Source organism: Nipponia nippon, unplaced genomic scaffold (assembly GCF_047370975.1).
Source record: "Nipponia nippon isolate SJK-2023a ecotype South Korea unplaced genomic scaffold, ASM4737097v1 scaffold_1, whole genome shotgun sequence".
In the NCBI taxonomy this organism is placed as follows: Eukaryota; Metazoa; Chordata; class Aves; order Pelecaniformes; family Threskiornithidae; genus Nipponia; species Nipponia nippon.
Genome location: NW_028262290.1, coordinates 113,730,184 through 113,746,298, shown reverse-complemented (window position 1 = coordinate 113,746,298; position 16,115 = coordinate 113,730,184). Strand labels below are relative to the sequence as shown.

Genomic DNA, 16,115 nt, shown 5'->3' with positions numbered 1-16,115 from the left:
CATCAGAGTAGTAATTGTTTTAATCTGTTTTTCTAAATTGCAACAGCACAAAAACAAAAGAAAAGAAAAGCCCTTGGACAATAACATTCAGAAAATAAACTCTACCAAGAAAATAAACTCTAGAAGTATTTACCTGTTTAATAGAAATAAAACATATATGTTTTATGTTAGGACTTATTTTAGAAAATGAATTTCAAAGTACTATAGCACAAGTATGAGAAAGTTGCCACGACTTACAGCGTGGTTTTCAAACTGTCACAAAATTCCTTTCAGATATACGTATATGAAGTTAATTTCAATAAAACGATGAGTTAAAATTCATTTTTATCTGTGAGCCACCTAAACATATAAAATTCTCCTTGAGTAGCTAAAAGTGCAGACAGGCTGCATATTTAAGCTGACCAGAACAGCTGATCAGGCATTACTCTAAAATCCTATTCAGAATAGTTTGATTGGCCAGCAATGTCTTTCTTGGCCTCAGAAACATCATTGATGAGAACCAAACGTTTGGTCCCCCCAAACTAGCAATGTTGCCTTACATTTTTCAGTTGGCTAACCCTCTAACTTCAAAACTTCCTGTAACTGGCCTGATTTTTTTCCAGCCAAAAAGAACTTTCTTAAAAATTCTAACTACATTTGAGAACTGCTAAAAATTACTTTACAATATTTCCTCTTAGCCTGCTGCATAAATGACTACATTTCAATGACTTCCTTCCTCTGAATTAGATGGACTATTTGGGGGAAACTAAGTAATTTTTACTCAGTGCAACTGTATTTCTCTTTTAAATCCTGATGATACTATCAAATACCGCAATTTAGTGCAATATACAAAGAGGTCATACATTACTAGTATAGACAGTTCTACCTTTTATTTTTTTCCTCTATTACCAGTATGTTTTCGCCTTTCTGTAAAACTATTCCCGTAAGACCTCATTTTACAAAGCATGGAGCAGAAAAGGCAAAGAGTGCTCCTGAGCCTTACATCTTAAAATGACACAAAATAACTTAAATAAGAGTGGATGATATAATCGGCCTGAGTGCCTACTCATTGTTTACCCTAAACTCCCAATGAAGCCAGGCAGCTCTGAGCACTGGGATCACATTCAATAATGGTAATTATGACAGAGTAATATATTTCACAGAAGTCTTGTAGTAGCGTGCTTTCCAGCTATATTATATTCCTATAGCTTAGGATTCTTTGGTCCAGGATTCTACACCTTTCTGGTATGGGCTTTCAGTAGTAACTGCAGCTGACTTTTCTAGATTACCTAGTAGTCGCTGACAAGTGGACAAAAGAAGATTTGAGATCTATAGTTAAAGTTTAAGCCTAATAGCTACGTAATTGATTAGTTCTTCATGGATTTTCTTTGGTCATTGAGATGTGTACAGAGACTACAGGAGATTATTTTATTGTGTAATTTTCGCAGCGCAGCAGGGTACCATGACAATGGGTTGGATACCACCCTCCTGACAAAAACCACGGGGGAGGGATCAGAGTGAAGAAAACTAAGCCAGCAGAATCGCTCCATAACAGGCAGGGGGTAGGATTTTTCCTTCCTGGGAAAGAAGCAAGATTTCTAGCCCCACAACTTCTAGATATCTGAGGTCTCCTGGGGGACAGAGTAATTTTTATTGGGAGTTGCTGCCCACTTCAGTCCTAGAGGTATCAGAAGCCTTACCCAGTTCCCTGGCTACTTAGCTCTATTTAACAGATAACATGTTGAAAAAGGCTCCATGAAACATGGTTTTATCATGTTTACTGAGCCAGAGTAGGACCAGAGAGTTAAGCAGCAGACGCACAAGTGGTACAAAGCTGGTTTTGTTTTGGGAGTGGGTGCAAAGAAGTTGAAAGTAGATATGCAGAGATGATGAATGTTGATGGCTTAAGACATGCTGAAAAATAATGTCTCCTTTTTATCCACGGATCAAGACTAGCACAGACCACAGAAACTGCCACAACCTCTGCCGAAGCAGCACAAAAGTGAATTGGAGGGACCTCTTCCACAGCTAGAACAGGAGTCGGTGAACCCTTGTTAAGGAAACCAACAGGAGCATGGGACGCGGAGATGGCTCATGAAATTGCACCCAACAGAAACTAAGATGAGACCACTAGTGCTTTTTTTATCTGCCATCCAAAAGACTGCAACTTGTATTTTGGTATGAACCAGCAACAGTCAGGAGAGGCCTCGTTCAAATACCATTTTTTACACTTGACCCAGGTCTCAGTTATTTTTAGTTTCGAGTATCTTTTATTGATATCTCAACTCACTCTCAGGAATCCAGATACGAGCCTGATGCTTCCAAACCCTAAGCCAAGGTCCTCTCAAAGGTCACCTCAGTTGCTGGGTATTGCATTTCAGGCACCTTGCATGGACCTGACTTTCAGAAGGTGAATACTCAGCACTTTTTAAAAACTCAACCCTCAAAGCACCTTCCAACTGGATTAATAAAAATTAAGGCACTCAAAAATTGTTAGTTACTTTTGAATATCTTACCCATAACTAGAACAGACTGATTGACAACAAAACCAGAAATCACAGGTAACCATAAAAAGATCCATGTGTTGCTGTGCTCAAGGTACTTACAGTGTAAACTTTATTTACATTCATAGTGACATAGTTAGCGGCAAAAGGGTTTGCCCTTTATGTCCAGTAACCATATTTTACTCTATATCTCTAGAGAGCAGAAGTCTGTATAAGCAATGAGAGAGGAGGAAAAAAAAGTTGATGGATTACCAGTTTTTCTTCTGGTGGTGAATTCAGCTGTCTGGAATCATGAATGTTAGTACAGGAGGAAACGAGATAGTTATCTTTTGTCAAAACTGTGATATAACAAATGTTAATATAATCTCAAAGGGAGGTATAGTTCAGAATATCTTAAAAAAAAAGATAAAACATATCCTGAAACAAAGGTTGCTTTTAACTATGTGTAAACAGTCTTTGATCAATCAACTGAATCCTTAGAAAGGGCTGATATATCGCAAAACATAACACAACACCTCTACCACAGCTGGGTAAGTGCTTAAAATTTGCTCACAGAAAGAATGCTGGTAGTTGGCAGGGACACCCAACCAAAATTATGAGAATGGAACTTTTTTGTATAAATTAGCACAGTCCTCTCCTTCTGGAAGCTGCAATCAGTACAGAGCAAAATGGGTTGATACTGCAGCGTCACAAATGCATTTGACATAAGATAGAAATTCCTCCTGAGGGTCGTATTCAGATTTCATGGCTTTCCTGCTTCCTCTGCTGCATCCTCAGACAAACCTATAAAGGAGAAAGAAGATGCTTAAAAATTCAGTGTACTTGGTAACTACGTGCACTATATTGTTGATTCTATCAGTTTGTAAAAGCCTTGGCTATAGCTGGAGGAAACAATTTATTACATGCAAAACAGTTAGGACAAAAATGCATAACTTGCAAATTCAAGCACTCACAAGTTTAGGAAATACAAAAAATTAAGGCAGTAAGGGCAATTTCACATCAGCTCTGTTATGCATATGATGGATGATACAGTCTAAGTTATCAAATCACAGACTACTTTTACATCAGAAAAAACCGGCAGAGAACAGCTGGGCATATGATACGAGATACAGCTACTCTGCTCTGCTTGCATTTTGCCTGCCCCTTTTTCCAGGCAGAAACTAGCAATACAAATTGCAAAACAATAGAAAATTAGGCTCCATAAACTCGTTAACAAGGATTTTTTTTTTTTTTTTATATATCATACTAACACTTTGGGCAAGGGGAAAATAGCAAAACCCCTGTACTGAAGATAATTTCCATCTTAAACCATGAAAGTATGCATTTCCTATTTTCAAATATCAGTGCAAGAGATTAGTATCTGATCCAAGGTGGATTCATCTTTGCAACAATAAATTTGACAGAATTGGAAAAGTGGGTAGAAACTCATAAGAAGTTTCTTGGAATATCTAGGAAGAAAAAGAACAGTGGATAATCACACAAATTTCGATACGCGCATACTTGCATATCTTCAATTTAAAGTGATTATTTAACCCAGCAGTTTCTTACATGTCCACTGTTAGTTTAGGCTGAAAATTATTTAACTTAAATCCTTTTCTAATGAACGTAAAGCAATCCAAAATAAATTGGCACCATGTCCAAATGATATATGAATAATAATAAAAATAACACACAGCTTTTATGTAGTTTTTTTTTCCTTATGAGCCATCTCTGAAGAAGGCTGAAATCCCCACTCACCCAGTGAAGTGAAATGATCCAGCAAGTCAGCAGAATAACCCAATCGCTCAGTTGCCTGTCAGCCCAAGTGCCTACACAATCATGTTCACACAGAATTTGGCACCAACAATCTACATAATTTTAAAAGGATATGCTTTCATTTAGACCCATGCAATTCCATGTGGACAAAAACATCTAGATTACTTTTTCAGTTTTTATTTTACACTATCAATGTTTTTTTGGTGCTTGGGCATTTCAGTATTTACAATGGTTTTCATGGCTGGATGGTACTAAACTGAAAAAATTTTATCTCAAGCCTTGAGACTGAAGCAAAGCATCAGTGAAGCTAACAGAGCAGGAGATCAAGGATAAAATCGCCAAGATACAAAAGACTAAAGCAGTAAAATTTCAGCAACAGCTGGAAGCCCAAGGCCCCCAAGGGGCTAAGAAGTTCCCCTTACTGAAGTTTCTACTTTTTTTTCTTTTTTTTAAAGGACAATTAAAAATACCATGTTAAGAGCTGACTTGGGTTTACAAAGGTCAGCCCTCGAATGGTAGTTCTTTTGTTCAAAACTCTTATCACACAGCACATGCTGGGATGTCAAAGGGACCAGCAGCAGGTCCCATCTTGTTTCATTAATGATCTAGGTGAAGGAGGTAGGTAGCATGATAATGAAATGTGTGGATTATAAGAAACCAAGATGAACTACAAATACTGGAGAGGAGAAAGAAATATAGCTCCAGGACTAAGAGATTAACAAGACTGAGAGAAGATAAAAGGAGATACCGCTTGAAATACATCATGGAAATAATCTTAAACACAGATACTTGCTGAGGAAAGCCCTACAGATGGAGCACAGTGGAAAAAGCTGTTATAGGCATGCATTTGCAGTGAAATACCCTAGCTCAATGCAGTATAGGACCACATAAGCCACTGCAGAGCTCACAGTTAATACTGTTCCTGACTATACAGCTTTGTTGAGATCACATCTGGCGCTGTTTACAGCTCTGTGCTACATAAAAAGACACTGGAGAATATCTTACTTTCCCACCATAATTAAGGAAAAGAGTTTGCAAGAATTAGGAAACTGGTTTCTGCACACTCTTACAAAAGCTGGACACGCATGTAGTTCGGATGAGAAACAGCAAAAAGGTGGTATGATTACGGTCAGCTCTTTGTACCTGAAGAGAATAGCCGCAGATTTACCAGAGACCAAGAGGCACTAATCTGTGCATGAGCAACGCCCACTAAGTGGCACACTTAAGATATGTGACACTGCCACTGCACAGTGCCCTCAACCTCAATACATTTGAGGACTGACTAGAAGACATCTAAGAAGCACAACAGCACAGAAATTAAGGAAGGGAGGTTTACAAAAATATCAGGGGGTGGGGGGGAAATCTTAATCAAAAATAATATCCTAATGCATCTTTTCCTAGGCTGAAAACATAACATGTTAAAAATTAAAATGTAATTATAAAACAGCGCCCAAGATACTGCTTTCAAAACCTGTTATTTCCATGACATTGACTTCTTACAAATAACCATCGTGCCTATTTTTACAGATTGCCATACCAAAATGGGCAATGTGAAAGGTTACTTTCAAGCTTATGAAACACAGCGGATCCACTAAACCTAATGCGTTAACTGTAATTATGGGCTGGCAGAACTGAAGTAATACAGCAGGATTTACCTCAATTTCACACAACTTTGCCCGACAGCACTATACATGGCTATAGGGAACCTGGAATACTTCTGCATGGATCAGAGAACTACCACATGAGTAAACTGTGGGAGAGGTGAGCTGACAGGTGACTTACAGACTGCAGCTATTTTTATTGTGTAACTGCAAAATGGGAGGCAGTATGAAAACATGGCTTGCAATAATCAGCCTTCCCACCTCTACCCTGTGTTTTTTCAACATGCAATATTTATTAGTCATCTAGGAGAACAACATAAATTTCACATTGATCTAACTGGCACATGCTATATCATAGTAGGTGAGATGATTAACATCAGAGAGGTTTATCATCAGTATATGCTGACAAGCTTAGGCAGATCCTAAGAAATACAGCATATAAAATTAAAAATTCTGCAGATTAAGGCTCCTTTACCTCCTTTCATCAGGACAAAAAGCTTCCTTCCATCTCCATATCCCCCATTATGAAGTTCTCAATGTTTCATTTTATAGATCATCCAAAAATCCTATCAGAATAATGCTGGTCTGAGCAGACACTCAGACAAATGCATATTTAAAGGTTTATATCTCTATTTATCAACACAGTTATGGATTGGGAAGCTGCTTTTGGAAATAATTGTGACAAATTTTAACTCCTCTGCAGTAGGCAACCCCAGGAGTTTTTGGAGGTAAGTTTTCAAAACAGAGCTAAAATATATGATTAAGTTAACATCCTGATCAATAACATGATATTGCTTATATCTGAGGTCAAAAACAGATTCCACCTTCAGTCACTTAAATCCCTCAAATTGTTTTGTGTATTTGTCAATCAGAGCACATTAGCACCCTCATGAAACCAGCTTCTAGAAACAAAGACGCAAATACCTTAGTCGTGTTAATTTGCCTCTTGAAAAGCATGACTTAATGCATACACGTCATTGAGTCACAGAAAGTTCATTTGTAGCTCAAAATGTACTTTTGAGTCTTGAAAACTCAAAGTTCAAAGAAAATCAGTTACAGTGACGGAAGCACCAAAGACAGCTAAAAAATCCCAACCTTCCTCAAATTACTATTCATGTAGCTAGAGAAAAAAAAATAAAAAACAAACATTTAAAAGGAGGGATGATATTTGAACATGATGGCAGAAGGGAGGAGAAAGGATCATTTTCAGTAGTTATAAATTGTTCACACTAAGCATGATGGCGTAAGGTTTAAAGATGTTCAGGTTAAACAATTAGTCAATGGAAGAAACTACCCAGGGAGGTGGCTGAGTCAAGGATATGAGAGGTTTGTAAAGACAGGGTAGATGAAATCCTAGTGGGGATTAGTGAAGAGGAAGATACACAGGCTTTGAACTGGATGACTTAAAGGATCTTCTCCAATCCTATCTTTTATGCTGCTATGATTCATCCTAAGGAGAACATTTTGGACTCTTATGAATTACTGGCTGAGTTTCCTGGATACTATTGTACATTAGTCTACTCTGAAGCATGCATAAAACTAAGTCAAAGTTGGCTTTGAAGTGTTTGATCTACAGTATTCAACACTTCCCAGTCTCTTTTTCATACAGTGACTCAGAAAAAGGGCTGTTATAACAAGACAACAAAAGTTATTTTGAGTTCAGATTAAGTCAGAGAAGGGAGGCACCCCTTTCTTCAGCTATTCCCATCTAAAAGAAAAGAGGAAAAAAACACCCCATCTCATGGCCTGGTGGTTAGTATTGCTATTTCTAGACCTGACATAAAACAGCCTTAGAACAAACTACAGCTTTATAGTAACTGTTTTTTCATAAAATTTTGGATCCAAACCTGAATGTTCTGAATGACCAAAGTTAATAACTCTTTTTCGCTTTTATGTTAACAAAAGATGACAGATTTTTCCCAGCACCTTCAAGTCACATTTCTGAAAATCATGATAATTATTTTTTTAACAACTCCATCTATTCACTGCTAATAATTTTCATTATCATTGTAAACTGCTTGAGGAAATATATACAGCTTCCTTTTTTTTAGCATATAATCTTTATTCCATGGACAAAATCCAAAGAGTTTTTCAGAAAGTTTAATAAAGTAGCAATATCTTGCTTATCCCAAGTGAACTGACACAGTTTAGCTTGGAGTGCAAAAGGGATTAGTGTAAAATCATCGACTCTAATGCAGTGCAGAAGATTCATCATCATGATGGACAAGCTACAAACTTTCCTACACTGCTTTAACGGGAGAAACTGGACTTGATCAGTATTCTATATCACCTTTGTATGGAATAATAAACTGAGAGTGAGCCTTACCATTGCCTCCCAAGTCACCAGTGAGTCACTGATCAGTGCATACATAATTTAAAAATGATCAGTTTTGTGTCTGAAAGGGGAGTGATGGCAGCTGAATGAGTGGGAAGCATGGACTGACTCATTCATTAAAGAATTGTATAAATCAAATAATTTTGTTTTTCATTTAGGAAGTAGTGTGACTGATAGCAAGGACTTCATTCAGTGAACTTTGCTTTGTCCTAAGGGACCATATACATCACAGGATGGATAATGTGAAGCAACAGTTTCCATCACTCACTCTTAAATATACCCCCTACTAACTGCAACTAATATGACAAGTCCAACCTCTATGAAGCTATCAACAGTTAAGTTTCTAAACCGCCACAAAATAGCAGGGGTAGAAGGGGCAGCTCTTACCTTGGGGATAGCAGGGCCTTTTCTCACAAAACTTAACAAAAACGTTGCTAAAAATCTTCCTTGTGTCATTCTGACTTAAGAGCGACATGTAATAGCAGTGTATCACAATGGAGATAACAAGGAGGTAACAATGACAAAGGTAACATTTATCAAGTGTCCACATTTTTATTTTTTTTTATTAACTTTTGAACACCTTACAAAGTTCTTGTGCATTCATGCCCCGAGGCAGCAGCCCTCAATGGAGACTCTGCAGACACGAGCTTGCGGCAACTCAGGCCGACTGTGAAAAGGGACATGTCAGGAAAACTTACAGTGTCCCTTCCAAGGCAATTTCTTTGTTTTGGTTCTTTGTTTTCCGAAGTACAGCAACTAAATATCCCTATCATTAATTTTATCCTGACAATTAATAACTTATGCTGTACTTGTATATAATACTGTTGTCTTCAACCTTCATTACACTATATGGTGTACAAGCAAACAAATACCCATACACATCCCTACTACAGAATTTTCTGTTGAGAACCCCAACACCTAAAAAGCATTAGAGCTGCCACCAATGTGTCCAAGGAATGGACAAGTAGACTGAATTACTGCCCATCTGTTTTGGGTAAGGTAAGGAGGTGTGCACCAGTTCACAGTTCCTGGGATTATCAAGTACTCAAGCTGTAAATGGTAGAGTTCAGGCTCCTATATTTATAATGTTGCAAAGTTTCTATGCCTTCTTTAGGTCTTTCTTCTGCTTCGTATTTGGAAAATGCCTAAGACATATGAAATGTTTCTAATATAAAATTACCAAATTTGAATATCAGGAAAAACATCCAGTGACTTGACCAAAAATTCCCAAGGCACACAGCAGTTTCTTCTAATGACCCCCGTCACATACATATATACACACACGCACACACCCCTCCACGCACATATACAAACTGCTGGAATAAACGTGCTTTGCAAGAAACAAGGAGCTGCCAAAACACCAAATCTAGCTTACATTTATAGATATCACGGAAAGAAGAACAAGAAGAATGGGATGCTGGTTAGTTTGAAGCAATGTAGAGCTCTGTAAGCAGCACTCTGATAACAGTATTCTAAGCTCCATTCAGGAACCCAAAAAAAAACCAACATCCAAAAATTATTACAGAGCAAACTGAATATGTTTGCAGGAAGATAAGCTGCTTAAAAAGCAGTTACCTATCTGAAATGATCATTACTGTGGAAGATGTAATTTCAATGAAGTGAAAATTTTGGATGAACGATGCCTATTTTCTCCAAATATCTGGCTTATCACAATTACCTATCAAATCCTGGACATTTTTCTAGGAAAGCTTGCAGATTTTTTGAGAAATGGTTGTTTTCATTCAGAGAAGATCACAAGAAGTTGTCACAAATGACACATTTCAGCTGGAACAGGTATTTCTTGCCAGGAAGTAAATCCCTAAAAATAAGTTTGCTTTTCAGTGGCCAAATCTCCCTTCTTCTAATTAGCTATCAGCCTTTGTTAGGGCGGTAAATTAATCCAGTGGCTTCTAAGGCAAATACGCAAAACACAAGTCTAAAACTTAACTAGTTATGGCCACACAAATGTCAATGCTTCAATTTATTCTTCATCATGCTTATATCTTCCCATTCACTGCAACTCAAAATCCTACTAAGCTCTTTAATAATTTGCTGTCAGAAAAAAAAAAATATTTGGGCCATATACAATGAGATTAGACAGATGATAATATATTAAAATCAGGGTCTTTTTTGCATAGACTTAACTCTTCGCTTTTTCCTGGGGAGAAGTAATGCCACAGTAATCAGTCTTTTGCCTGCTTGATTTGTTGTGCTGTTTTGTTGACTTCCCAGACAGACCGACCAGCCAGCTGACTATTAGCAAATCCTTTATCTTCCCAGACAAGCGATCATCATGACAGATAGGCAAAACTCCAGGGGTAGGTTAGCTTTAGGGCAAGATTTTCCACCATTTTCATATGAATGGCAGTGAATCCTACTCCTGGAGACAGCCACCCAGCATCCGTCTGCAGGAAAATCTAAGACCCTTCACAGATATGATATATATGTTACAGTCAATTTCTACTCCTATAGGTTGGATGCAGCTCATAATTGACATCTGAAGACCTACAACCTCCCTGTTAGTATAACTTCAAACATTCCTCATCTACCTATGTAACTGTAACTAATACTAAGCAAATTTTTCAGCTGAGATGATTTTCCTTAGAAAACTGCAAATGCAGATCAAACCATCAGTCACATTTCTGCTGAATTTGTCAGATCAATTTGGCTAAAAAGAGTAATTACAGCATTTTTGATATTTCCAAAATCTTTCGAATTTTCATTTCACGTTGAAGTATTGCAAATAAACTTCCTTGAATACAATTTAAAAAAAAAAAAAATTAGCAGATACAAAGTCTAAGAGAAATACTTCATCTCAAGAGAAAAAGAAAATACTTCATCTGAGGAGAAAAAGAAAATATTTCATTTGAGGAAAAAAAAGAGAAACCTGAATCAATCATTGGAGGTTGTTCCAAAATAACAAATTTTCTCATTTTTTTGCTTCAAGTCAAAAACTTAAAAAACCCTAAACAGTTATACACAGAGGTCTACTCTTGTCAGTGTGTACCTGTATCTTAAGTCAAAATAGCGCAGTTATCCTTTTAATATGCACGATATAATTGTCAGAATGAAGCTTTCAACAAATTTAGCTACAATACATACATGCAAATTATAGGCAGCTTTATCCAACACCAGCTTCAGTAAAACATGGAATAAAAGATATATTAGGTTTATAGGGGGGGAAAAAAAACCACCTTTTTATGAATAATGAGTCTGATATAGACTTGCATTTGAGGCCTGTGCTATGCTTCTTATGCAAGTTTAACTTTTATGGCCACAAAACAACTTAGTACCTTCATACATAAACATCAGTTTCTCCAGCAGAGACTTCCAATGTTTTGTTTCTAGCCTACGGTACACATAAGCCCATGGTTCCTCAGTACCAGAAAGATACAATAAAACAGAAGAAATTCCAAAAGAAATAGCATAAATAATTGTGTGATTTTCTGGAAAACACAAAAGAGGGGAGGGAGAGAAATAAAATAGCCAAAGGCAAAGCAACATTAGGAAGTTAGACAAAGAAATATAAAAGAGGATCAAGAAGATGAAGTCAAGGAAAGGAATATTCAATGCTGCTTTAATGCCATGTATTCTCCTAAGGGAAGCGGTGGAAGCCACACGGCTTATGACATTTGCAAATTAGTACCATAATGAAGACAACAATCTGGTGGTGTCAGGGAGATGGTCAATCTGATATAACAGGAGTTTTCCATTTCTAACTCCTATTATCATACAACAGATCTGAGGTGCTACAAATTCCTAAGTGTTTTGTAATATTCACAGAAACATCAGCTTTTGCTTACCATCAAGTATTCGGCAACTGAATACTCTTCAATATGTTGCTCCTTTTAACAATGGAACATTACAGTGCAAATGATAAAATCACATTCAAGATTTCCATGGATTCTTCTGGAAATAACATACAACAGGATTTTACCATTTGATGTCATTTTTCCTTTGGAGTCTTGTGGGAAAAAGACATTGGTAGAGAGGCAGATTTGAGGAAAAATGTGTTTAAAAAAAAACAAAGGAAAAAGAATACTTGTGTAATACTTTCCAATCTTGAATTTCACACATTCCTTTCAAGCTACAGTATATGAGAAAAATGCTCTAAGAGTTTTTTTCCAAATGCAATCTTTTGATAAGTCTCAGTGTTGGCTTAAAAGCAAAAGAGCAAAATAAAAAGACCCTGTATTAAAGTAACAGGTGAAATTTCTTCTAAATGGATAGATAACTCCTTTCTATTGCTCACCAAAAATCTGTATCTGCTTGAGTTTTTTGTTTTGGTTGGGGTTTTTTTAATTGTTTTTTAATTTTTTATTTATTAACCTTATCTTTGCAAATGCAAAGTATGTTTTTTGGGGGATAGAGCAGTAATGTAATAGCAGTTCATATTTTTTATATGATATGTATTCTAAACTGTCTTAGTATGTCTCTATACCAAAGACCTGTAACGTAATGCTCCTTATTTCCACGACTTCTCCACTGGCATCAGTCTTGGCGCATATAGATGGAGCAGAGTTTCCCCCTGCAACACCCCTAGGTATTTCCAGGCATATTGTGACCTTAGTAGCTATAATGGTAATTTCAGTACTCACAACAAAAATTGTAAAAGCTACTCAGATTTGATGCTCCAGTTAAGAATTCCTTAAGGCCTAAATCTGTGCATTTCTAAACGATGACTAGAAAGTTCTGGGCCCTCCAACCTCACTCCAAAATCAGCAGGACCAGAGGGAGAGCAGCACTTTGCAGGACCAGGCTTTTTAGCACCTCCAGAAAAGAGCAGTAGAAGCCAACATGCCTGCATCAGTTTTAAACGTATTATGGATTTTCTCATGGGCTCAGGAAGCCATAAAAACTAAGTATAGTCAGACTGCAGGATAGCAATATAGGTTTCATCATTCTATGATTTTCTGTGAGTTTAGGGAAAATATGCTCAACTTTTATAGACAGGCAATTCGGTATTACAAATTTTCAGGAGACGTCACTGCTATGGGATTCCCAGAACAAATGCAGGTTATGTTCAAATTACTGTTTTCTACAAGGACACTGCTCAAAACAAATTTGTCATGTAAACGAGCTCATTTAATTACAGTGCAACACAACTAACTGTCCCAGATCACAGGCTTCTTACTGAACTGGATGCTAACGATGCTAGGAAGAGCAAATTATTTCATTCTGGTGGTCATGTAACGTTAAGATTATTTCCTCATTGACTAATAAGGTAAGTGCCTGAACAAAGCTAAAAAAGCAAAGACAGACATGCTAAATCAGAAAAAAAAAAAATAATAAGGTAAACAATTCCCAGAAAACACACTGAAAGACAGTGAGAAGGAGATCCTTTGCTGTGCAATGTTTCAATTTATCAATCACTTTGTAGTTCTCTCCTAGTTTGGAAGAAGTTTAAATAACATCAGTGGCTTAGAACATTTAGAAACAAAATGTCAAATCCCAACATCGTTAAAGGGTATGCCACAAACAGCTAAAAAAAAGAGTCTTTGATTTAAAGTCAGGTACTGTGAACACTTGCTGTGGTTTATGCATAAGTAATTCCACTGAACTTAAGGAGTCCTACAGGAATTCTCAAACATGTAAATGCTTGCAGAAGTAGAGTCTAATTTTCATATTGTATGTTTTTTAAGCTGCTAACTGATTTTCTCTTCCTATTCTGGTATGAGTAGCATAATATTAACAATTAAATATTATCAATTAATCTCTCTCGAAGTATGAAAGTCAGATTTCCCAGATTCCACAGTTGTGTATATATAGTGGAGAAAGATCTGTCTTTGGAGCTGCTTTGCTTCTACTCTGCCTTTCATCCACCTGAGACAGCCTAAACATAGTTCAGTCATGCTTGAAGGTAACCTACCTGATGGAGGAACCTCAAGGGCTTCTTTATACTCTGATTCAACTTAATGCTGTTCTTCCATACTTGATGCATGCAAGGTCCACAAACCTGTGCTTGAAGACAATATCTAGGCCACCATTACCTGTATTTATTAATGTAAGCAACAATGTATGCCTCCCCAAGAAGGCGGGCATCCAGGTTTTCACAAGCCACCTTGAAGTCAGTGAAAGTCCTCCTCAACAACATAAATCTGCTCCTATTTAACAGCTTATAGGACAGATCTTTAAGACTCAGGTTTACTAGTTTGGAGAGTAGCCAACTACTCATGCATGATACTCCAATTCCAGTTCAGAAAACTGCCTCCAATCACTTAAGCATATGATCCATTGACATCAGTGAACTGAACGCACCATGTACGTGTTCAAGTTACCAATATCAGTTGGGTACATGCACAAGCACTGTCTTAACAAAGAATCTAAGTATAGCCTTAAATGCTTTCCTAAATAATGACCCAGAATTCTCTGATGCTATAACACATTATTTCAACCTATGGTTGAAGTGCTGATATCAATGTATTTATGTATTTCAATGTTATTTCAAACTTAACCTGGCTAGAATATTGATTTTGGAAAAATCTTTGAAACATGTTAGTGGTTTTGTGTATAATTTTTTCGTTTTCTCTTCCTCTCTTCCTCCTCAATTTTGCTAATGATCTCTGAAACTCTGGCGTAAAAGAACTGTGGTGAAACAAAATATTAAAAAAAAAAAAATCTACATTCATGTTCTGAATGAACTATAAAATGCTAATGAACAATGCTTATTTAGTAACAAAAAGTAAATGGGGGGATGTTTAAAATCTTTGGCATTTTACTGTGCACATGGCTTGCAAGTAATGTTGGTATGGTTTTTTTGTGGGAGGTTTTAAGTCTAAAAATAACCCAGTGACATCACCCAAGGAAATACCTAATCATAGATTACATTTAACTCAATATAATTTTGTTTAAAACTTTGTTAGGAAACATGCTTTTCTGTCTCCAAACTATTCTCAAAGGAGTATCTGCTTTTACACATGACTTTTCTGATCTCTCACTGCAGGAGAGCTTTACATCAGAGTTCACATAGAGCTCCAAAAGCTCCACTGGAGCCTCTCAAGGTGATAGTTTGGGCAAAAATGTAAAGAGAGACAGGTTATTGAGCAAAAGTGTTGCAGCAAAAGTGAAATCTAAATACAGTAGATGGAGATTTATCAAAATGTAGACATAGTCCCACTGTGCCTGCCCATTATCTGCTTCTGCTAGGATCTTGAAACAAGCTGGATGCTATTGCTTCTCTCCCAGTGCATTTGCAGTTTAGAGGTCTTGTTGCTGTAGTCAGGGATTTTGTTGGAAGAAAGGCAATATATATCACATGTAAGATGTGTTCAAAGGAGTCAAGGTATAGATAATTTTTGCTTTTAACCCTTACTTGGAATGGTGTGTGAGAGTGTTTTCCAGTCTGTCATCCATGAAGTCATGGTCTGCAGCCCATGAAACCACATTAAACAGGAAAATAAACATCATCCTTACAGTATTTTCAGCTAGAGGTGCAAAGATATGATCATCTGCAGGAAATGGGCCAGCAGAAATACATGATTGTGAAAGTGTGAAAACCACTCATTCAATGGTGTGTGAAGATGGAAAGCAGAGGATCAAATTGTAGTTTTATCAGTATTAGTTTAAACTACAGATGATGAACAAGAAAACAGTAAGACATATGAACGAAACCAATGTGTAACAAAGTTTCAAATACACTACTTAAAGTAGCACCTACCCTTCTCTCCTGCCTTTCGGAAGGCAGTAAGACAGAAGCACTTTTGAAATAGGTCCAGGTATTAGCATCTTATTTAATAGATTGCAGTAAGGACTACCAAGTAGCTCAAGACAGACAGTTCCTTTAAGCATGGCAGAATAGTCTGCTGGCTCACACTTAACATGGCCAGATCTTTTCCATCCACACAGGAGAATTCAAATTGCACTGTCAGAAATAGCATTTGCCTGAAGGATTCCATATGCGTTACCAGACTGAGTCCCTGTGCAGTAGCTTGGAAAAAGATA

At 37.0% G+C, this 16,115-nt stretch overlaps 1 protein-coding gene across 6 annotated transcripts in view; it reads right to left on the bottom strand.

Moving 5' to 3' along the window:
• The window catches only part of BBS9 (Bardet-Biedl syndrome 9), a 321,666-nt gene that overhangs the window by 13,784 nt on the left and 291,767 nt on the right, over positions 1-16,115 (bottom strand). For 3 of the 6 annotated variants that reach the window (XR_015706914.1, XM_087767598.1, XM_087767609.1), the window contains one exon: positions 2,573-3,266. The exons of the other annotated variants lie outside the window; for them this stretch is intronic. Coding sequence is in view for 1 of the 3 variants with exons in the window: in XM_087767609.1 (XP_087623735.1) it covers positions 3,226-3,266 (41 nt within the window). In the remaining 2 variants the exon portion in view is untranslated. Of the gene's footprint in view, positions 1-2,572; positions 3,267-16,115 lie in introns of those variants that run through there. 6 annotated transcript variants of the gene reach the window in all.